At 39.9% G+C, this 23037-nt stretch overlaps 1 protein-coding gene across 7 annotated transcripts in view; it reads right to left on the bottom strand.

Moving 5' to 3' along the window:
• The window catches only part of KIDINS220 (kinase D interacting substrate 220), a 58849-nt gene that overhangs the window by 4077 nt on the left and 31735 nt on the right, over positions 1–23037 (bottom strand). For 2 of the 7 annotated variants that reach the window (XM_028722486.2, XM_028722487.2), the window contains exons 23-29: positions 17703–17881; positions 14108–14334; positions 11622–11732; positions 10035–10091; positions 6853–6885; positions 3743–3871; positions 1520–1618 (exon numbers count right to left, since the gene is read on the bottom strand). In XM_028722486.2, coding sequence (XP_028578319.1) covers positions 1520–1618; positions 3743–3871; positions 6853–6885; positions 10035–10091; positions 11622–11732; positions 14108–14334; positions 17703–17881 — 835 coding nt within the window. The remainder of the gene's footprint in view (positions 1–1519; positions 1619–3742; positions 3872–6852; positions 6886–10034; positions 10092–11621; positions 11733–14107; positions 14335–17702; positions 17882–23037) is intronic. The other 5 variants (XM_028722488.2, XM_028722489.2, XM_028722490.2 and 2 more) reach the window with 5 other exon arrangements.

Genomic DNA, 23037 nt, shown 5'->3' with positions numbered 1-23037 from the left:
ATCACTTTAGTATGGGGTTGGGCAACCTGTGGCACTCTACTTAATTCCAAAAGCTCTCTGCAAGTGATCAGTTCAAGCCTATGGCAAGACTGATCCATCCCTTTCCTGACAGCCCGCGGGGTGGGAAGGCGAAAGAGAAAAAGTAAAAGGGGTAAGTAAAAGCCACTTTTGGCTCTGCCCACCCAATCACGGGCTTCGGCCCATCAGCTTGGCATGCAGCTCTGACAGATCACGCCCAAAGGAATGCAGCCCTCAACAGAAAAAAGGCTGGCCAACCCTGCTTTAATAAATAACTCCTTTCTTTCCCCAATGCCTCCTATAAATACTCACCCAGGCTTTCTATGAGTGCACTGACAGGGCTGAAACAGACAACTGTTCAAGGCTGCAAAGCCTTGTAAAAAGCAAACATTCCTGGCACAGTGCTGCCACTTTATATAAAAACACTATGCCAGATACGATGTCAGACATTATTTTGCAGGAGCAAGGCCTTAGAGTTAGGCAAACCAAAGCATGCAAAGGCTGCATTTCCATGTATAGCACCTGGTGCTAAACCAAGAATGAGGAACCTTTCTTGGGCTGAGATCTACAAAGTTTCACGGCAAACCCTATGGGGAACAGGGATGGGAGCTATATTGTGCAAAACCGGTTTGAAGTTGGTATCATGATATGGGTTTCATAATGTTTGACCTGACCATGTATCACAAATCATGGTGTGTGTGTGTGTGTGTGTGTGTGTGTGTGCTGTGCAAAAATCACAATGTGCAAAAACCAAGAAGCCAGCCAACACTTCTCTCGATTCCTGCAGTCCCTGCTAACTCTGCCGGCCCAACTCTCCCCCACCACCAGCAAATCACAAGAGCAGGAGCCAGCAAAAATCACGATGCAGGAAAAAATGTGAAGCCAGCTGACATAGCTCCATCCTTACTTCAGACATCGTGATATATAGGTATATTACAATGTTTAGCTGCTGATATATCACAATGTTGAAAACCAGATATCACCCAGCCCAACTGGGGACCACAAGCCCAAAATGAATGTGGTCAAAGGAAGAACATCTCCCCCATGCAACTTGCTCACACAATGCAACACACCCATTCACTCTCTCACATGCAATCTCTCTCAAAATAACCTTTTCAGTCTCAGTATTTAGGCTCCTCCAAAAAGCATCTTCCTGGACAAGAGGAAGGATTTTAAAGCAGAGGGTGGGGTTGCAGCCGGAGAGGAAAGGCTAGCTTTTCACTGCCCCACTGTGCCACATTTAGGCTTCAATAACCACCAATGGGATCAATAAGAGGATTTTGTGAAGCCTAAATGTGGTACTGGTAGGTGAAGGGGTTGGGAGTTGATGGTGCAGGCAGGGTGGGGAGCATCCAGACTGTGAGCCAGCAATTCCCAGCCCCTGTGCTAACTCCTACTAAAGACAGTGGGATTTACTTCCAAGCTAACATGACTAGGATCCAGTCACACAAGCACCATCAACAAGGCATTTGTATTTACATAAGACTTAAAATTCTCTTACTGCACTTCTGAAGAGATGCCAGTCGCCAAAATTCATGTTCATCTCTCTCTTCAGTTCATCAATGTTGCACTGTGCTAAAACGCGACCGTTTATATTGGCCTAAACAAATTTTTAAAACACAAAACAGATAAACACACCCTTGCCATCCGTAACTATTTCGTAAGCTAAAAAACAACCCCTGAAATTGAATTTCACGTGAAAGTACATGGTTAATACGAGTGGGATAGAATAACTGTACCTTTTGCAAGAAGAAATTTAAACACTTTGATAAAATATGCAAACTTAGAATTTCCACTATGGCATAAAACAAATTGTAAATTTGTAATGTCAAGAAAACAAATCAAATGCATCATATTCCTTAATTACGTATAGGGAATTTACATTTTCTGCATTAAAATATGGCCTTTTAGAAAGCCTTCTCACAAGGCAGTTTACGAAAATATATTCAAACAACAACAAAAAAGAATCGATAAATAAACATAACAAAAACAGCCCATCTGAAAATATTTCAAAAAGCAAGTCAGCAAATGTAGATTTAGAAACTTTTAACAATATGCCTTTCAAAAAAAAATTTAAGCGCTTAAAAGTGTAAGAGGGCAAATTTCCCCAGGGACAGAATTCCACAAGCAAGGGTGCTGCTGCAGAAAAGGCTCCATCTCTGGTTCACATAAAACAAGCATGAGATGACTGTCTTAAATGTCTGATAAGTTCATACTGGCAAAAGCAGTCCTGGGAGTCCAAGGCACTGAGGGCTTTAAAAGTCAAAACCAGCACCTTAAATTGAGCCAATATATATATATCAGTAAACCAGTGTAACTGGTGTAGGATAGGTATCGCCTGATCCAACCAGCATGCTAATATCAGTATTTTGGCGGCTACATTTTCAACCAATTAAGTTTCCAAGCTGTCTTTTATGGCAGCCTCATGTAGAAAGCATTGCAAAAATCTGGATGTACCAGCACATGAATAATTTAAACCAGGTCTGTTTTCCTCAAACAGGGACACAGTTGGCAAAATCAGCCAAAATAGAAAAAAGATAATCTGAAATGCTGATGCCATCTGAGCCTCTAAGGTTAGTGCTAGGTCCAGGAAAATACCCCCAGCTGCAAATTTGGTCCTTCAGAGGAAGTGAGACATGAGTATGTAGGTATTCTGGAGGAAGATGGTTACATTTCTTTGTCCGTATCAGTAGAATTTCCCAACTAACAGCCCTTCAATCTTTTCTAGATTAAGTGTCAACCTGTTTGCCCTCATCCATCCCAGTTTTCAGACACCTGTTCAGAACATCCATGGTACAACAGAGCTTTAGAGGCTCCTTGTCCAGCTTTCTGCCAGCAGTTTCCTATTAAGATGCCAGCTAAGTTCTCAAGCCAAGCTCAGGGGTACATAAATTCCCTCTTCGAAAGCAGAAGTGAGCCTTAACAGCCTTAGAGATTTCCATCAGGCTGAGCTAACCCTGTGCCAACCAGGGAATTATTGCAGACAAAGATCCAGCATGCTAAGAGAACATTCAGTGCACTGATTCTTTAGCAGCCAAAAAAACTTTATAAACCTCTTAATTTCAGGTGTATGCAATGCAGTGGATCAGTGTTGCTGTATCACACTGAATAGGACTGGGATTAAAAGATGTAGGGTGGAAAAGGGAAGTCAATGCCACAACCAGGTATTCTTGGGGTAGCACCCTTGATGGATGATATCATCATCATCATCACTACATTATATTCTGCCTTTCTACAAATAATACCCAAGGTGCCTAACAGTGATAATACCACTTAGAATATACAGCAACACAATAAAAAGATGTTACTAACTAGATTAACTTCATAGTGATGGTTTGTCATGAACGTGCCTATCTAGGCTGCTTTGTTCCTTCATGCGAATGAACAGAAAACAAACCATAGTCCTCAGCTTACATATGAAACAGGGACTGTGGCTTCTCTCTCTCTCTCTCTCTCTAAAACCAACCGTATTCAGTAAGCCAAGAACACAACTTGTCCTATCACGGTTTGTTTAGAGCAAAACAAACTTATGTTCTCTTCTTTCACCATCTTTCTTCTAGTTTGTTGTGCTTTCTGCATCACATGTCGGTATTCAATTGGCAATGGGTTTTGCAGAAAAAGGAAGGGACACTCAATATACGATTGCTGGAGAATGTAGAGCCCAAATGAAGGTGCCATTTTTTAAATGAAAAATGATGTGCCATTTTTAAACGAAGGGACTCACCTTCTTTATAGTTGCAGAGTACTGAGCCAGCATATTCTGGTCGAGTCCTTCGATCTGTTTCAGCTTCTCGCACACAGCGTCAACCGTCATCGAGCTCAAAGGCACTTGGGGTGCTCCTGAGCCTGTTCCCTGCGCAAGGGAGAAGTACATACATGCAATACGTTCAGAGGCTCATTATGCCTACTGCACATTGCTTTTCTTTGCAGAAGCAAAACGTAACACGCATCTGAGTCACAACGAAAGGCAACGCCCCCCCCCAAGAACTGGGAATATTGGTATACTGTCTGGTGCCCCCGCCCCACCCCAGTTGAGACACTGTCCTTCCCAGATTAATACTCCAGTTTTTTAAAAGTGTTTAAAAATTAATAATAATTGCATTGCGTCGTTATAAGCAAGGAGACCCATTAGAAATTTGCTCAAGATGTTCATGGATTTAAAAGTTAAATAACTTCTGACATAAAGACCAAGGAAACTTGATGACCTCTGCAGTGTACTTATTCTTCACATATACTTTCAGCGCTTGGTTCTTATGAGAGCAAGGTCTAAGAACCAAGGAAGATGCTCAAAATATCACTCATTATATAAATCTGTCCCAATGATTCCTGGCACAATAGCAAAGTGTCCTTGAACCAGATCTTAGCTAATGTTAGTTCTAATCAGAGCATATCCAAGGAAATTAATAAACCTGACTAATTTAGGTCAATTTATTTCAATGGGTCTAGTCTGAGTAGGACTAACACTGGCTGGAACCCGATGCTTTTTGAATTGCCTGAGCCAATAAAGAGGGGGACATAAAGGTATGTCCCCAGTTTTAGACATTATGTCTTAGGGAGGAATCCAAGAGGCAGTTGTGCCACGATAGCCCTCTATGTGTTTGTGTGTGTTACGTGCAAGGGAAATAAATGCACATTTTGAAAAATTGGTGCTTTAAAACCACTAAGGTTCCCTGCTAATGGAAGCATGTCTTTTTTTAAAAAATAATGTCCGTCTCCCAAAAAATGAAGGCTTCTTTAAAGAACTGTAGAATCCTCACTCAACTTGTATAATAAGGAGCTACCTCATCGACCCAGAAACATTCCACTGCTCTGAGAAACTCATAAATTCTCTTTTTTCACATTCAAAAGCCAGGAAAGCTCACTGTCTAAAGGACCATAATCAAGGTGCTAAATAAACATATTTGCAAGAAAGGATGCAATTGAGTAACATAACTTCTCCAAAGTATTTTGGCACTAAAAGCCCCAGAACAACAAGCTGCTTCAGGAAGGGCAGAAAGTATTTTAATGCCATTGTGGGGTGTTTGCACTCAGCTCACAGGTAGCAGATTCAACTAAGGACCTGTCAAAGCAACTGAAAGCCAAACTGTGACAACCGATACATTACAGTATTCAGAAAATGTCTGGAAAGCAGACTGCAACCTGTCTGGTGCAAGGTGGAAATAAAATTAAGCCTATTATTATTATTATTATTATTATTATTATTATTATTTCTGTTTGTTTAATGCATTCTTGAAAAGGTTTGCTTGAGTCAGGCCCACTACTAACAAAAAATGTGCTACCATAAAACAAAGCAAAAATTCTCAGATGCTAAATCTATGCCTCATTTCTGTATAACCTCTATACCAGGATACCGCCCAAAACTGTAATCTTAAAAGACAGTTGGTGTAAAAAAAAAAAGTGATCAGTGGCTGTGTTGCATGTTAAAATGAGCAAAGACGTTGGCTTAATAAACCACACTGTGCACAACCGGCATGTTGGTGCCAGGACTGATCGACAGTCTTTAACCAAGGTTGGTTGTCTGCTTCTTAATCCTGACTTGCTGGGGAGAAAGAAAGAAAACAATGATCCCATGTTTGGATGCCATTCTAATCCTCTCTGTGGTTCGTATATCCACTCATTTGAAATATTCCTTCACAAGACTGGCTTCACAGCTTAACACACATTACTAATCAATATAACATTGACAAAGTAGTAATTATTTTTCTTTAAGTGATCCCAAAATGGTCAATAAGACTATGCATTTCTCAGGATCTATTCTATTGTGATCAGATGCAGGGGGAAGAGTGTGTGCCTGCTATTATGGGGGGCGGTGTGCCAGTTTTCAGGGTGCACGCAACACAAAAAAGTCTGCTTGAACAGGGAAATTCCTCCCTTCCCACCCACCCCAGCATTGCATGGGACAGGCGCGTGTGTGTGTACATATACAGACATACACATACACACAGACTATGGCTGCATGGAGATGGATAACTAGGGCTTTCCATCTTCCTTGGTCAATATGTAGCAGTGGTAGTCATAAGTCTCATTGTGTAGCCCATATTCACATTCGACAAGTGGCTCTGATAACGTTTTCATAACAGAACTCACAATTTTAATAAGGCATAAAGATAATGAATAAAATAGTCCATAAAAACTGAAGCAGAATGTTATAGATAACTTCCTACTCAACTCAGTAATTCAAACCATATTAAAAATAATGCCTAAATGCATTAGTTTTATCTATATTATATGAATTCTATATACAGTTTTAGTGGGCTTTCCTAACATGTTTAGAATTCAGTTATGATTCCAACTATCCAGTTACCAAACTCAGTATCTGAACTATGTATGAAGCAGGAAGGAAAGCAGAAAATTGCTAAAATACAAAATGTAGTAATTACTGATGCTGTGTTTCAGCGGCAAATAGTCATTTCAGCATGCATTGTAAGCTATTTTAGGGAAGATTTTTCTTACAAAAATACATAGATTACTGATCTCAATGCATGAATCATATGACAGAGATTCAGTTTAATCTGGAATGCTTCCTATAAAAAAAGCAGTATTTAAATAATAAGCAGTGCAGGTGCTTTTAGTGATATTTGTCATAAGTGAATTGGAACTGTACTTAAAACAGACATATATTTCCCCAGTGGTAGTCTCTTTCATTATAGATGTGGAAAGAACATTAATTCTACTAAATATCTGCCATGCAAAATCCAAAAAGCAGATGTCAAAGCAATCCTCAAGACTTGAAAAGTGCATTAGTGCATAAGTCAGCCAGCATGAAGTGCTAGTATGGACAATCTACAATGAGAATACAAAAATAAGTGAACAGTTTGCAGAAAGTTGCTGTACCTGTCTCTGTCTGTTTAACCCAGTTTTACACTGCTTTAAGAAAAAGGACAAAAAAGTGACACAGCTTAACATGAAACATGAAAAAAATGCCATTAAAGAATGAGCTAGTATGGTTATTAAGATTTCTTCGTCAAAGTGATGGAGGATAAACAGCTGGGATTTCTTTTAAAAGTGGACTACCTCCTGATTAACACATGCTAGACAAGATCCAAAGAACTGTTCTACACACCCATGGGGATTCTGTGTCTGTGTTTCTCCAATAATTCCATGTTGCATTGCAAACCGATGTTGGGCTTTCAAAAGCAGTTTCTGATATGGCATCATTGATCAAACCCCACAGTGCAGTCTCAGGCCCTCAGAGACACTTAAGAGCACTGGATAACTTTTTACGCACCTCTGCAGCTCGTTACACTTTTGATCTGCGGTGAAATTCCTGCAAAGCAAGGGCAGCCAAACTTTGGCTCTCCCATTGCTATTGGACTCCAACTCCCATCATTCCTTGCTGGCTGGGGCTGATGGGAGACCAACAACATCTGCAGGGTCACAGCTTTGCCACCCCTGCTATGGAGGGCTATTAAGGCACAGAAGACTGTGTAAAAAATATCATGAAAACTCAGGGCTTCCAGGTTCAAAATGGTATCCAATTCTGCCTGCGCAGACTTCCGTTCACACAACAGGAGTCGCCTTTCCCTCCTCCCCTCTACAGCCTTCACGTGCCTGAAAAATCTGCTCTGGAAGGTACCCCAACTCTCTGGAACAGATTTTGAGGGCATTCTGAGGTTTGGAGGGAGGAGGAAAGTAAGGTGAAGACCCATTGTGCACAGTGAGTACTGTCCTTGTTCAACTGTGTTTTACTCAAGAGTAAACCCACTTAGATTAACAAACATGACGAAGTTAAGGCCATTGTTTTCAACAGGTCTGTTCTGAGCAAAACATGAATTCAATTCCAACCTTCATATTTATACAAATAAAATACCTGATTTATTGCAAACAGGGATTGTAATCCAGCAAATGTTTCCTCCAGGTGTAGCTAGGTTTTTACTCTTATTGCAATGGCCAGTGCTCGAGGTTCCTTGCTTTTACTGCTGATAACAAGACCTAGTTGTATACTCAGTTCAGGGCCATGGGTATAGTACCAATCTCTTTCACTGAGAAGAATCCAGCAAGAGTCCCACTGAAAGCAGTTACTTCAGTGTGACTTAGTCCATTATGTTAAACAGTTCTGCAGAACCCATAGCAGGATTTATTATTATTACATGCATAGTGTCATTGGGGTGAAATACTAGAATCATGCCTGTACCATGCTTCAACATGTACGATGCTCAATTTTTAATGCAAACTAAATCCCTCATTTTCACATCATTTATTAATGCTAGATTCTTTTGGTAATGCTTTCCTTCTACCTTGTTTTGGTCTTTTCTAAATAGCAAAATGTAAAGGTGTTATGTTTAATAAAACCAATTTTGTCCATTCTACTGGTACAATCACCTTGTAATCTATCAAGTTTTTATAACACTTATTGCAGAAACTGCCTCGGAGAATGTAAAAAAAGAACTTAGAATTTTGATGAGACAAACATTTTAAAACATTTGAGCAAAACTGACACCTTCTTCAAGCTTCAGACTACTGTGAGTTTGAGGTCACTCATACTTTCTCAAATAATCACTAGGAAATAATTAAAATCTTATTATACAATAAGGTAAGCACCTTTTAATTAATTCAAATGCACTTGTGAATAAAAAGAAAGATAGCAAGGGAAAGAAAGTATATTTTATCAGTATCATAAAGCTGTTATAAAAAGGGAACCTACTATCTATGGGGGGGTAAACCATCTTATATCTGATTGAACAGGAGAAAAACAGGCTCTGTGCAACTACTCAAAAGTTTCTCCTATCTGTTTATATGAATGCTTCTATATATACCCTTCCCTGTGAATAATTATCATTGTACTCAAACATATGTTAGGCTGGATTCCCAAATCCGTAACATAATCATTCCAGCTTTTAACTTTGTTATTAAATTATCCATGGACTTGTCTCACTCAAGACTTGCACCAGTAATGGCCAATGTGGTGGCAACAAGGGAAGGAAGGAGTCTGCTGTCACTGAACAACAAGTGTGAAGGGAGAAGAGGCAGGCTAGGTCATTTTGCTGGACCATACCCATTATGCAGGTGATTAGTCTACACCAGTGTTTCCCAACCTTGAGTCTCCAGCTGTTTTTAGACTACAATTGCCATCATCCCTGACCACTGGTCTTGCTAGCTAGGGATGATGGGAGTTGTAGTCCAAAAAGCTGGAGACCCAAGGTTGAGAAACACTGGTCTGCACTACCACAAGCTATAACCATGGTGGAAGTGATGCAGGGTGAGGGGTGAATTTTGATGGAATCCTCATCTTTTTCTCTAAAGTATCTGGAAGAAGGTGGGAGAGACTGAGTTTATCCTGCATGAGTATTTAGACTATGATCAGAAAACAAAAATCATACAACCGAAAGCTGTTGCAGAAAAACAGGATAAAGCCATTGAGAGAAGGGTTACCATCCAAGTTCAAATCAACAACTTTAAAATAGAGTTAAGAGTTAGAGGTTTTGGAAGTAGGATCCGAGTTTAATGCTAATCTATGGAGATATTTGTATGGCAGGAACAACTATGATAGAATGTAAAATGCAAAGTCTGCCTATTCCTAAGGCTCAAGACAGGCACCTTCCATTCTCATGACAACTGTCGTATGACCAGCTTTATGTCTTGTCGACTGCAGCAGCTTTATGCCCTGACATAACCAAGAAAGGGCAGGTATGAATTATTCGGCTAAAACACTTAGAGAAGGCATCAACCAGTCACTTTCATGTAAGTGAACAGTTAATAGCCTAATTCCCTTCTACTAGCCAGGGCAATACTGCTAATGAAGACAGAACACACTGTACTCTACTGAAAACACTGTACTCCACAGACTACAGAAGGCTAGCGAGGGAAAGACAAATACAATATGCATTATAAGTAGAATATTAGCTCGTACTCTTGTACTCATTCACAAACTATGTTCATTAGTCTTCATCTATTCTATTTGCTCATCAAGCCACCAATGCAGTGTTAGTGAACTGCCATGGTCATTCAAGCAGACTCATTACTGTTGAAGAAGCAATGAGATGCTAAGGATCCACACCACATGACTACTCATTTACCATTGAGGGGTCTGTGGGTGAAGGAAGCCACTCAGCAGCATCCTCCTTGATAACATCCTACCAACAACAACAAATTATTACGATTTGGACAAAACGGTTAAGCATGCAACAAAAGTATGAAGGAACAATGGATGAAAAGAATATATCATTCTGCAAAAGAACTGGTTTTCGGTTTTTAAGGGGTGAGGAACGTTAAGACTTGCAAGAACATGATGTGGCTCGACAAGGCTTTTTCCCCGGACCTGTGAAAAAGAACCATGCGTGGCCACTGTGAGTTGGTTCCCAGCACTCAATCAGGAACAGTTTGTACCCCTCTACTCTTCCCTTTGAATGCTTCAATTCCCTACATTACTTCCGGGTTAGCAGGAAGCCATTGTTTGCCATTACACATCACTGCTAGGCAAAGAATGACTTGTGTGGAGCATCGTTTGTCCACAAATCAGAACTTGAAATGAAGCAAAAGAGGAAGAGGCATGTGAACGCAAGGCTCATTCATGTTCTGGCCAAGCATTACATCCGAACTGAGTGCCTGTGATGACTCAGCAGTAGATCAGTCATTCCCGGGAACTGGGAAGAAACGCCCTTTCAGATTAGAAGTCTTTGCAGGTCAATAGTGGTCCACAGGCTATAACTACCTACTACTAGGTTTTGAAGATGTTTACAATAACATTTTTTAAACTCCGCACAGCTTTACCCGAAAGGCACCTATATTCCACAGCTGAAGTAGCCTAATAGTTTTCTTAATACTTCCTATTTAAAGAACATAGTACAATGTGATTTCCTGTTAAGAAATTTTTAATTTATGGAATTATGGCACCATTTCACAAATGTGGTTAAAAGTTCAATTTATATGCAGAAGGAAAATTCAAATTCTAGAACTTGCCCAAACTAAAAACAAAACATATTTTGTTTTATATCTGAATGTTAACATACACATTTTTAATCCACAGCTTCCCCTTTGTCATTATGGTTTGCTATTTTCTTAAATCTAAACAAAAAAGAACCTTTAGGTTGTATCCAACACTGTACAAAAGGAGACCTGCTCCCACAACATGACTTCCCCTTCCTCTCCTTCTCCCCAAAATCTGCTTCTGGGGGTTCCCCAACCCTCTGGAGCAAATTCTGAGAGTGTGTAGGCAGCTGCAGAGGGAAGGGAGGGGAAATAAAATTCTGTTGTGCAAGCAGAACAGCAGTGTTGGGTACAACCATTATCTTTCTGTAGTCTATAAGTAGCTTAACATTAATCATTTTATTCTAGCAAACGACACCTAAATTCACAATAAGTTAACTACACTTATTACATACTATAAACAGAACCTCTATATTTTCACTATAAAAATATTCTGTAAGACTCTTACATATTACTCTTAATACTAGAGTTCAAAATTTCTATGTATATAAACTTGTTAAAAAGTTTGAAAAAAAACACATTTTACAATCTTAGTTAACCTTGGCTTTAATTTTTATAAAATATATTTTTAAAAATTGCTTGTGCATTTATGTGCTCACATTAAACATCTACTGCTGAATTATTGACTAATCTTATTTTGTAAGTTAGCATGTTCACGTACTGTTTGAGATACTTACTAGACCACTGCTCTGTTCCCTGGACATACTCGTTTTTAGTGATGGACGTGAGATGAGATGAGAACTGCCAGGATAATACCTTGGCATGTAAACATATGGGGCAAAGAATGGCTATGGGAAAAAAACATGCAACAAAAAGGGACCATTACAAAAATCAAAAGAAAACTTAATTCAACAAATACAACTTATTTAAGAATGTAAAACATAAAAGTAAAACACACACATACACAAAATTTACTTCTTGAGGTAATTTTAACAATCCTATTTTGAATATTATCAAAGGTGAAATAATTAGGTAGTTACATACCCAACTTGAAGCCAATGAGAGATTTCCAATTTAGTTCAACGAGACACAAACAGCAGGACAATGGAACATTTTTATAATGAATTATGAAAACATCTATACACCTTCCAAAAGCAATTAAATGAGACAATTTAGAGCAAATACTAAAATTAGACAGTTTAATTCCATTCTAATACTTGAATAATCTCATGGGAATAAATGTGATTTGAGGACTATGGCTTAAGTATCTAGGAAGTGTTCCACGGGTGAATTCAAGAGACAATTTGTGTTATTCAATTTTCATCAATTTTAGAATTCAGACTGCTTCTCAAACCTTGTCAGGTGTAACTTGAAAAATACCTTGTGATGGAGACCTCTAATATTAAAAAACTTGGTGACTGGCCAATTCATGACTATGCATGTATCCGGGTCTACATCTGAAGGGTTTAAGCCCAACATTTACAGAACAATCCTATACATGTCTACACATATGTGAGTTCAATGAGACTTACTTGCAGAGATAACTGGCTATAAAGTTGCAGTCTTAATCCAGATTGTGTGATGAAGTCAACACAAACAGGTTTTTGCAGGGTTTGAACACAATCCCCATGTTTGGACGATCACATATTAGCTTAATAAGCAGAGATAAGAAAGCCACTCCCGACCTAAGGGGGGGGGGATTGCGGGATCACGCCCCGGACTACATTCTTGCGGGGCTGGCGCCAGCCCCGCGGGACTCAGGGATTCCCCAGTCTGATTATTATTCATTATCCCACAGCGCCGGCCAATCAGCTGGCGCTAGGGGCGGGCTTACAATAGGGCACTGAAGGTCGGGGAAGCCCTGGCTCGCCCCTTTTCTTTCCTTACAGCAGCTGCGGTTTTTCCCACCCACCCGCCCTCTAGGTTTGCATTCGGACTTTGCTATGGGCTTCGGCTGGTCGCCGCAAGGGGCCTGGTAGGAGTTTTTCCATTTGTCTAATTGGCTGTATTTTGAAGCCACTTGGTTTTTTCGCCTACCTCGTAGCAAAACGTCACAACTCCTTGGTTTTGGCGGTAGGCATTGGCAGGGGTATTGTTATGCAAATGTAATCAATAACATTTTATTGATTACCTGTAATCAATAAAGTTGTGGCCATTTTTGCCCATTAACCTAAGTTCTGGTGTCCGGTGTCTTTATTTATTCCATCTGTGGGAGGGGGCGGGAATCGCCACGCAACAAATATTTTGCTTGCACATACAAACCTTTCACTCTTTTAAAAAAGAACCCTCTAGTTAGCCAAAGTTCCCAGACTATTCACCAGTGTTTGAGGCTGGTTTACTATAATGGTTTTTTCCAAAGCTAAGCTAGCAAGCAGTGTTTCCTGGTTTGAGCTAAATGATTCATGGTCTGATTGCTCACGCTGCAAAGAACAAAAAGGCTGTGTGTGCAGGCAAAAGGCTCGCTTGCATCTCATTTCAAGCCAAAATATGGTCACCCATACTAGGTTGATGAACTATTCTATATGCATCCAGATTGCAAAACAGCACCCTGGTTGAACACACTTTTCAGAAATTGGTTTGTGTAGCACTTGGCAACCTGGTAAACCATTGAGAAGACTAGTTCAACACGTGCCATAACTCCATACTTGTAAGTGGGCTTTGCACATTCTAAGCAGCCAACATTATGCCCTTTACATGCTGTTGGAATCCAATTCCGATCAAAACCAGCTAACATGGCCCATGGTCAGGGATGATGGGAGTTGCGAGTCCAACAACATCTGGAGGGCACCAGGTTGGGGAAGCCGCTTTAACCTATGAGCAACCCTATAAACAACCTTCCTTCTATGCAGTTACCAAAACCATGGAGCCTAATCTTTCTTCCAGTTGTCAACTTCCTGCAATTACGTAAAGATTTACAGCTACCGATAGTCTTGTTCAAATGTGCATGTTCAAAACCAGCACACTAAAAGAGACAAAATCCTTTTTTAAAAATTCTGAACATATTCCAAAATATTTCATCACTGTTGCATCATTCGAACCAAAAGTGCATTTCTTCAGAAACTTAGCCCAATGGTTGAGATTTGCTGTGTACTTATGAATAAAAATGCTATGGTTTTCATCAGTTTTCTGCTGAAGAAGTGTGGCATTTTAAACAAAGTATTTATTATACCAGGAAAATCATCGTCATCATACGTCAATTTTCAAAAGCAGCTTTCTTTCTTACTCTATTATAGAATGGATGCTGAGGTCCGGTCATGCCGCTGTAGTAGCTGCTGTGAGGCTGTGGAGATACAACTCCTGCATTAAAAGGCCCGTTAAAGGAGTGTGTTGAAGAGCAGGCTGAGGAAGGCTGGCTAAACACCGACGATGCTCTAGGAGCTGCCTCTTGCAAAGGTAACGTGGGATATGGGATTGCTCCAATGTTAATTTGGTCTCTTGCGGCACGGACATCTGAAATATTTAATTTGTAAAAGTAATCAGCAAGCATTGCCAATAACATATAATCTAAAAATCAAAACAAAGGACACAATTAGAGCTTCCTGGCAAATTGTTGCATGTTCTGTTCTCTCTCTGGAGACAGAAGTGGATTCAGCATTAAGATCAGTCTCTCTCTCCCAGAACCAGAGGAAGAACAAAAACTTGGAAGGTCTTGACAGAACAAGGGCTTTCCTTTCTTTCTCCAGACTTCTTAGTTCAACACTGAGAACGCAGAATCTCAAAAAAAAAAAAAAATTAAGAGCTGACCCCTGCTTCCTCGAACCCCTGTTGTATACGAGTACTGGTCCATTATGGAGAGCAATGAAAACAGCAAGGATCAGTGGCAGCTGGTCCCTATTGGTCCTGGCAGAAGACAGGGCAGCAAATGGCAGATGGAGCTAGTGGTAGACACGCCCCATTCTACTGGTTCTGCTCCTTTCAGATTACCTTGCAAGAATTATGAATGAAGGACCTTCAAGAAAGTGGTGTGTCTCCACACTACTTCTATAAGGAGGGGGGCAACCAAACCTCAAAAGAGTAAGGAAAGTGGGGGGTGGGGTGGATGAGACATTTGTCAAATCCCCCCACCCCGTGCCAACAGGAAGCAGACTAAAGGTGCAGTTTCATATTATGTCTTGCTCCCTTTTTTGCTGCTGCAGCTAACAAATGTATGGAGAAGGGAAAATGCTAAGGGGAGACGCTGGTGATGCTAAGCACTCCCTCCCCTCAGCTCCCTTCACCCACTGCATTGTCCTCTATTATAAATAATAATAATAATAAATAGACTCACTCACTGAGATGTTTTTTTCATGATGCTTGGCTTCATTCCACCTCCACTCCAAGTTCCCTCTCTCTCTGTCTTTCTGTCTGTTACTGTCTCTTACTTACTTACTTGCGCACACACACACACACACACACACACACACACAGGCAAAGCTCTGAAATAATATTATAAATATAAAGGCAAGTGACAGCCTTCCAGCCTTTTCCTCTTTTCCTCATATTCTGAAGGGACAGAAGACAAAAACTGGAAAATGCAGCAACTGAATTGGTTAGAGACACTGATTAAGACCACCATACCATGGTGTCAAGTGCCATGTTCCTAAAACTCCTGAATGTTAACAACAATGGGAAGATGTCCACAAAACCTGCTGCCCATCACACCAGATGGGTCCAATTTCTTCTGGTGCACAGACTAATTAAGAGGAAAAGATTGCTGGAAAGGAAATGGCCATTGCAACAAACACTTCCCACCCCACGATGGACTGATTTGCATGATGGACAGTCATATCTTGCTTCTCAAATTTAATCCATTCTGGGAGTCCATTCGACTCCCAAAATGGTTCAAGAACCAGGTCGCAGCTTCCGATTGGCTGCAGGACCTTCCTGCTGCCAATCAGAAGCCGCAACAGATGTTCAGCTTCCGAAAAACCTAACAATCACTTCCGGTTTTCGATCATTTGGGAGTCAAAACATTTGAGTTTAAAGGTGTTCGGCTTCCAAGGTATGACTGTGTTCTGTCCTACTCTTTAGGGTCCTACACATATCTAAGGCTCGTCACTCTGTCTACTTAGAGCATGTAAGTTGAAGGCATAAAGGGAAGAATCAATTATTGAGACTTGTGAAAGGCAGAATTCATCCTGGGAACATTGAAAATGCTCCAGTGGAAAGAATTGGGCCTTCAGTGGAGCAGAGGGGGAGGAAAACTGACCTCACTACAGTGAGGTACTGTGGCACAGGTTTGTCTCCTGTCTCGTCACAAAGAAAACCAACTCATTCTTGAAGTACCCTTCCAACCAAATAGAAAAGGACACAAAACCATTCATGCTGGGCTGCTAAGTACACAGTTGCTTTCATGCTTCCTGCGCTGGCTCTCAGGAGATACTAGTCATTCTCAAAGAGCACTTCTCATCAGAACGGCTCTGCAAGGCCCTGGGTTAACAAGACAGAGTTAGAGCAGGCCTTTTCAGGAATCACCTATATGGTAGTCCTGTCCCCAAGTCCAGTAGGATATAAGAGTACCCAATGTCCTCCTGGCTCTCACTTAAAAAATAATAATATTCCCAATGCCCTGGAGAGGGCAGAAAATGAAAGTGAGTGTGGCTTTGGAAGGAGAAGCACAAAAGACCTCCCTCAAAAGAAACTGGGAACGAGCCTCCTCTCTCCAGACTTCCATGTTTATTCTTGCCTATCTGGGTCAAGAGGAAAGGCTTATATTGATGCAGAATACACTGCCTCCAAAGCGAGACCTGCCTTTCAAGATGTTATACATTATGTACAAACTGTATATGTATGCAGTGCTTTTTTTCTTTAAAAAAAAATATGTTTCGGGGTACTCTCATTTTGGCTCAAGAAAATCACCATTTTATAGTTCAAATCGGGAAAAATAAATACAGTAAATGGACAAAAGTACAAAGATTCACAAAATGTTTAGGGGTATGTGTATCCCTGCGTCACCCCAGAAAAAACCACTGTACATATGCATGTGTTATATGCTAACATACAAAAATTATAGTTACAGGTAGGTAGCCATGTTGGTCTGCCGTAGTCGAAACAAAATTTAAAAAATCCTTCCAGTAGCACCTTAGAGACCAACTACGTTTGTTATTGGTATGAGCTTTCGTGTGCATGCACACATATCTGAAGAAGTGTGCATGCACACAAAAGCTCATACCAATAACAAACTTAGTTGGTCTCTAAAGTGCTACTGGAATGATTTTTTTTAATTTTGTTTCAAATACAAAAATTATGTTACACTGGAAGGGGGAAACCCAACCATTTCCAGTCTATTTCTCTAGCTGCCTGAAAGGACAACAAATGAGAGTTTGTAAAGCAGCCCTTACAGAAACAATATTCAGCACTACAGAATACATATGTGTATTCTGGTTTTCTCAACAGGAAATACCTACATAAAATAACTCTTAATTCCTCTGTGACAGTGTATCTCCTGCATTAGAAGCACTGCTAGGGTTTTATTTGCTAAATTCTAGAGACTAGTAGTTTGAACACTAACAATGGGAGATTTAATGACAATAGTATGCAGTTCTTGCCAAACTGACACATTACATATGGACCAAAGAAGTTGGGCAATGCTTTTTATAAAGAATTGCCAGTCCTTTGTTCATTCATTACTAGAAGGGTAAAACATACTCAATTCTGAATAGTGATCATGTATTTGGGATTTGTGCTGCCCTGTTTCTGTTACTGTCCTTGTGTACGTTATTCGTTCTGATAACACAAATATCTCTTTCTTAGAAAAGTCATTTATTTTATTTATTCATTTCATTACACTGATGTTGGTATTAAAAGCTTTCCTGTTGGATAGTCAAACGGCAGTTTACCTGCAATAATTTCTCGGAGTTTTGGATCGAGGTTCACTGTACACGGAAGAAAGGTTTTTACATCACGTGCTATAAGGACTGGAGTTCGTGAAGACAAAAATACTTCAAAGTTGCGAATATCCCCATCAATTTCAAGCAGAGGTTCGACATCTTTAGTTGTTGGAATATTCTTTGAAATTCTGCAGAAAGCAAAGAAACTCCACATTATAAAGACCTAAGTAAATTCAGACAGAAGGTTTATCAGGCATTTCTGTCTAGCTAAGGATCACAAACCTAGTAACAGATCTATCGTTACTAACTTAAACATGTTCCTATCCAAATCTTCCCTCAAATAATTCATAAACAACTTGTAAACAAATGCAGCTTTTCACATATTCATGACTGAGATTGCCGCAAAACAAAGTTAAGAACGAGAACAAAGAGTTAAAGTTTTTTGGTTTGGTGTTTTGTTTTTTTTCAAAACAAGATTCCAAAAGAAAAGGAGCTGAAGACTTAGATGAAAAACCACAGCTGAGAAGTCACATGAAGCAAATTAGCTGAATTTTAATGCCAGCTCTGCTTAAGTCTGAATGTGAACAGTGTTCTGCATATGATGAACAATACTCCTGTTCAGAGGCTAATAGCCTACTGCTGTTTTATAGATTGAAATCTCTATTCTAACCTTCTGAGCTCAATACATTAAACTATTATGTTGAAAGAGATATTTATGTAAATGATAATCTTTTGGTGAAGGGCCACAAATCTATGTGTCTGTGCTTCTCAACTTAAAAAAAAAAGGAAAATGCTCACACAATTTTTTTTGCAAAGTTACATGCCCTTAAAACCCAAGTTAGTTCAAAGACTACACATTATGCGATGGAGGCAGCAGTATTCTTGTTTTGGAACATCTGCTGCTAATAAACCTTAGTTTCTCTCAATGCATTAGTGGAAAGGACCATGGAGGAACAAAGTGACCATGATTTGCTCTCCAGAAACACATGTTCACACTAAGCCAAACTTTAGTGACCCAACCAGGCCAATATGTGCACATTATTTTGTGCCAAAACTGAGAACAGGAAGATGGGAAGTTGCCACAGAGTTAACAGTAGTTTGTTGGTGCTCTTTTATGTTTTTTGACCACTCAAACTCTCATGCACTATGAAGATTGTTTCAGTTATTTGTCTTCTGTTTATCAACAGTAGCAATTCTATCAACAGTAAGCCTCACTGAACACAAGTGGAACTTGTTTCCAAAGCATACACAAATTTGAGTTGTTCATTTCCATTTTTTCCAACTCACTTTTTCCTGGGGATTGTTGCCTTTTGAACTTCTGCTCTTCTTATCTCCAAATTTTACAATTCACCCTACCTCTGCTCCTTCAACACAAGATTAGGATGAAGCCAGGCAGAGCAAACTACGCTTATCAGTTATACAAGGTAATTAATAGAATGTTTTGTTCTTTCTTTCTTTTTTTGCATCCGTAATCTCTGCCTTGTATTAAGTAGATGGGTTACTCAGGGAGTTGAATTTTAAAGCTACAAGGAAGTTAGCAAGAGTGAGAGTAAACACCAGGAATTTCTGAATGTTTCGGAATCAGAAGATCATGTGTGTATATTTTTAGAAGCGCGGATAAATACAGATAGTGTCAAATGGTAGATGTAAGTTCACCTATTACAAGGCTTCAGCGATGGTTTGAAAGACCTTCCATAAATACGAACCTTTTGTCTACTACATAGACAGTTCAGATGGTCAAAATAGAAAGATCAATCAGATGGTGGGTATAATGGAAATATAATAGAAAGATTAAATGCATGGTTGGATTGAGAATGCTAGTTAAGAGATGGTCAGTATGAGAGGCTGGGTGTACAGTGACAGGGAGAAAGGTAAAGAGCAGTCTGAGAGTATGTGTCTTCTCCAATAAAGAGGACTGATGTGTGTTTATGTGTGTTCATGCTATGGGTTGTTTGGAAGTGTAGGCTGCTCATCTTGAAACAAAATTTGCAAATTCAACTATTACAGCTTGTTAAACAAGAAACGAGGCAAATTAGCAATCAAGTAAAAAATCAGAAATAGACAGTTGATATCAGGCTTGTCGTACCACTGAGATATGTATAAGAACACTAAGAATGTAAAATAAGGACAAAGTAAAATGGTGTACTAAACATATGCATATCATTTCTGGCAGCCAAACTAAGTAATTAGGGGAAATTAGATAATTGGGTATATTTTAAGGCAAGCTGAAGGGGAGAATGCAATGAACACAAGAAGGAATTTGCTAACAAAAACAAGGCACATCCAAATAACAATATCTGGATAGTGCCAAAATAGACATGGCATATCATTTTGCAGAGAAGATGGCACATCACATGTGCTGCTGGTTTATTTCCTTTTTAACGGTAACAGGCCATGGGATGGGGTGGGAAGTACAGCTGGCTAGGCAAATGGTAACAAGGAGCAATGGACTGTCCTCCTTTCTAAAGCTTTGACCACTGTTTCTGTCCATGTGGACCCTTGGAGGCAGACTCCTTTTCAGCAGATGGGTGCAATCAACAGCAGAAAGTGTCTATCTCACCAACCAGTGGCGTAGCGTGGGTTGTCAGCACCCGGGGCAAGGCAAGTAATTTGCGCCCCCTAACCCGTGGATTTGCGCCCCCTAACCTGTGGATTTGCCCTAACCTCAGATGTTGCGCCCGGTGTGGCCGGCCCCCCCCTGCACCCCCCACGCTACGCCACTGCCACCAACTGTTATGTTTATGCGCGTAGCTAAACTCTGAAATCCGCTCCCACACGAGCCAGCGATGGCCACCAACTCAGACGGCTTTAAAAGAGGATTAGACAAATTAATTCTGTGACCTCTATGATCTCTAATGGAGGGTGAGGCTGTAAGTGGCCACTAGCCATGATGGTTATGATCTACTTTACAGGCAGTATGCCTGGGAATGCCAGCTGCTTGGAATCACAAGTGAGGAGAGTGCTGTTGCTCTCAGGTCCTTCCCATAGTCATCCCACTTTGAGAAAAGGATGCTGGACTGGATGAGCCACTGGGAGGTGGGGCAAGAAAATGTCAGGATAAGCTATGGGAGGGGGAAATGTTACATATTACAAAAGTAATTGTAAGCACACACTAACACATAGGTTGTATCTAATGCAGGCCTTGCAAGAAGACCCAAATTTCCCATTGAAATCAAAGTACCTAACTCTTGTCAGGACTGTACCAACGTGGCTGCTTTTGGATGCAATGCTAAGCCAGCTGTATAAATTTTAACAAGAAAGTGCAACTTTAAAAAGCACCCCCTCCATACAGACTCAATAGAACCTCATATATTTCTCCCTCTCTCCCTTAAACAAAACTGGTTAAAACTGTCCCAAAATAGAAACCCGCTACCACCTACTGGAGAAGAAACCTTTTTTTAAAAAAAGAATTACCTTGTACAAATGTTCAATTTCAAATACAGTTTATAGAATGAGTAATTATCATTTGTCTAAATGTGGTACTGGAAAGGTAGACAGAAAATGCTCGAGTTTTCATTTCTCTTTTCTCAGTTATGTATATGTTAACAAAAAAAATCTCAAATGATTTAGACAAAGGCTTTTAGCTCAACACATAATTGCAACAAAATTACAATAATTGTCCCAATTAAAATAATCCTGAATGAACAGTTTGTCATCTTAATGTTCTGATGGTTTATAGAAGGATCTACTTAATTAGCTGAAATTGCTTTCCAGTGTTAGTATCAAATGTCATTTGTTAAAAGTTGAACGATTTGGAAAATAATTTAACAAAAGCAACTTTACCAAACATCAAGAACCAACATTTTCCCCCCCAGCTGAATAAAGCAAGCAGATGTGTCATCAAATTGCTATAAAAATAAATGAGCCTTTTTATGGGAGGGGGGATTTAAACTTTACTACTGGTGCTAAAGATTTCTTATTCTGATTTTTTATCAGCTCAGATTTCTTTAATAAAACATGTATCATTTATGCCTTCTCCTATTAACACACTGTAAATACTTTTTCAAACCCTACTAATAACCCTGAGAGACAGAAATATGTTCCATTTGCTAAAGCAAAGTTATAATGCAGAAGTTATATTATTTACCCTAGAAAAATGCTGTTTAATAGAACACACCAAATTTTATCATTAGAACTGGTAAAAATACTGAGCAATGCACATTTATCTGCAGAACTTAAGACACTCTATATATAACCCAGGGGCACTTGGGCTATATCACTTAGGGCTATATCACATGAGAACATTTTCACTGTAAGAATAGAGCTTCCAGGGAGCACAAGCCCACCTAAGACACCCCCCAAAAAAGCTTTTTCAGACGTATTTTACAGTGCTCCTGCTGATTAGACTTCAGTGAGGTAGCTAGTGGGAAGCAACTAAAAACCTCTCTCACATATTCTTGCTCTCTGGAGATTATGCATGCCATAGTTTGCAAACAAGGGGTTGAAACCAGGAGTGGAACTGGTTAGTTTCAAGAATGATTTGCATCACTGCATGTGTAATTATATGTAAAAAACAGGAAGTGGAGTGAAATTTGGAAAGCAGAAGAAGAGCTCACATTCAAGAATTTGGCTTCTATTTGGAAACCATGGTACCAAGCAATATACCTGCACTGGGCCTTGGAATTGTAAGAACAGACTCTCATTTACAGGTAGATGAATTAGTGTTTGTAGCTATGCATAACCTGCAAGCCACACAGAGTATCCCCCACCTATTTCAGTGTTTAAAAGTTACAGAGAAGCTACTGAAACAAACAGGAAACAAGCAGGAAGACAAATATGAATTCTAAATTTAATGTTAAAACGCTGAATGACAGACCTCTTCCCCAATATCATTGGTATGTTAGTGCCATCTGCTGGAAGATTAAAGGCAGTTACTAATGAAAAACAGGCTTGCAACTCTATACACATTTATCTGGAAGTTCCACTGAACTCAACAGGGCTTTCATCTGAATTGTACTGCAGACATATTCCGGAAGTTTATCTAACTGGTACTAAACAATGAACATTAACCTACCATTATGACATACTGCATTAGAAGGGCAAAGCTATTCAATCCAAATGGAGACCCTATAATTAACAGTTCTGTAGCTCGGACATATCCGACCTTGGCCCAAGTACTGCCAACCCTGCTGGAGCAAGCAAGCAGGCAGAAGCCCCAGCTACTGTTGTTCTTTCCTGGATCTATTAGCCTGCTCTCATGGCAATTTGAGGTTTTCTAATTCCTTGATACCATCTTGGCTGTGAGTCCTGGAAGATCTACAGGCCTTTTTCCACTTGGCCTGGGAATGCAGGGCCCTGACTGACTCTAGCTGCAGAAGCTGAGGCTGCTGAACAGACTCTTGCA

Source organism: Podarcis muralis, chromosome 3 (genome assembly GCF_964188315.1).
Source record: "Podarcis muralis chromosome 3, rPodMur119.hap1.1, whole genome shotgun sequence".
NCBI lineage: Eukaryota > Metazoa > Chordata > Lepidosauria > Squamata > Lacertidae > Podarcis > Podarcis muralis.
The sequence above is the reverse complement of the archived record's forward strand: the minus strand, read 5'-3'. Positions and strand labels throughout refer to the sequence as shown.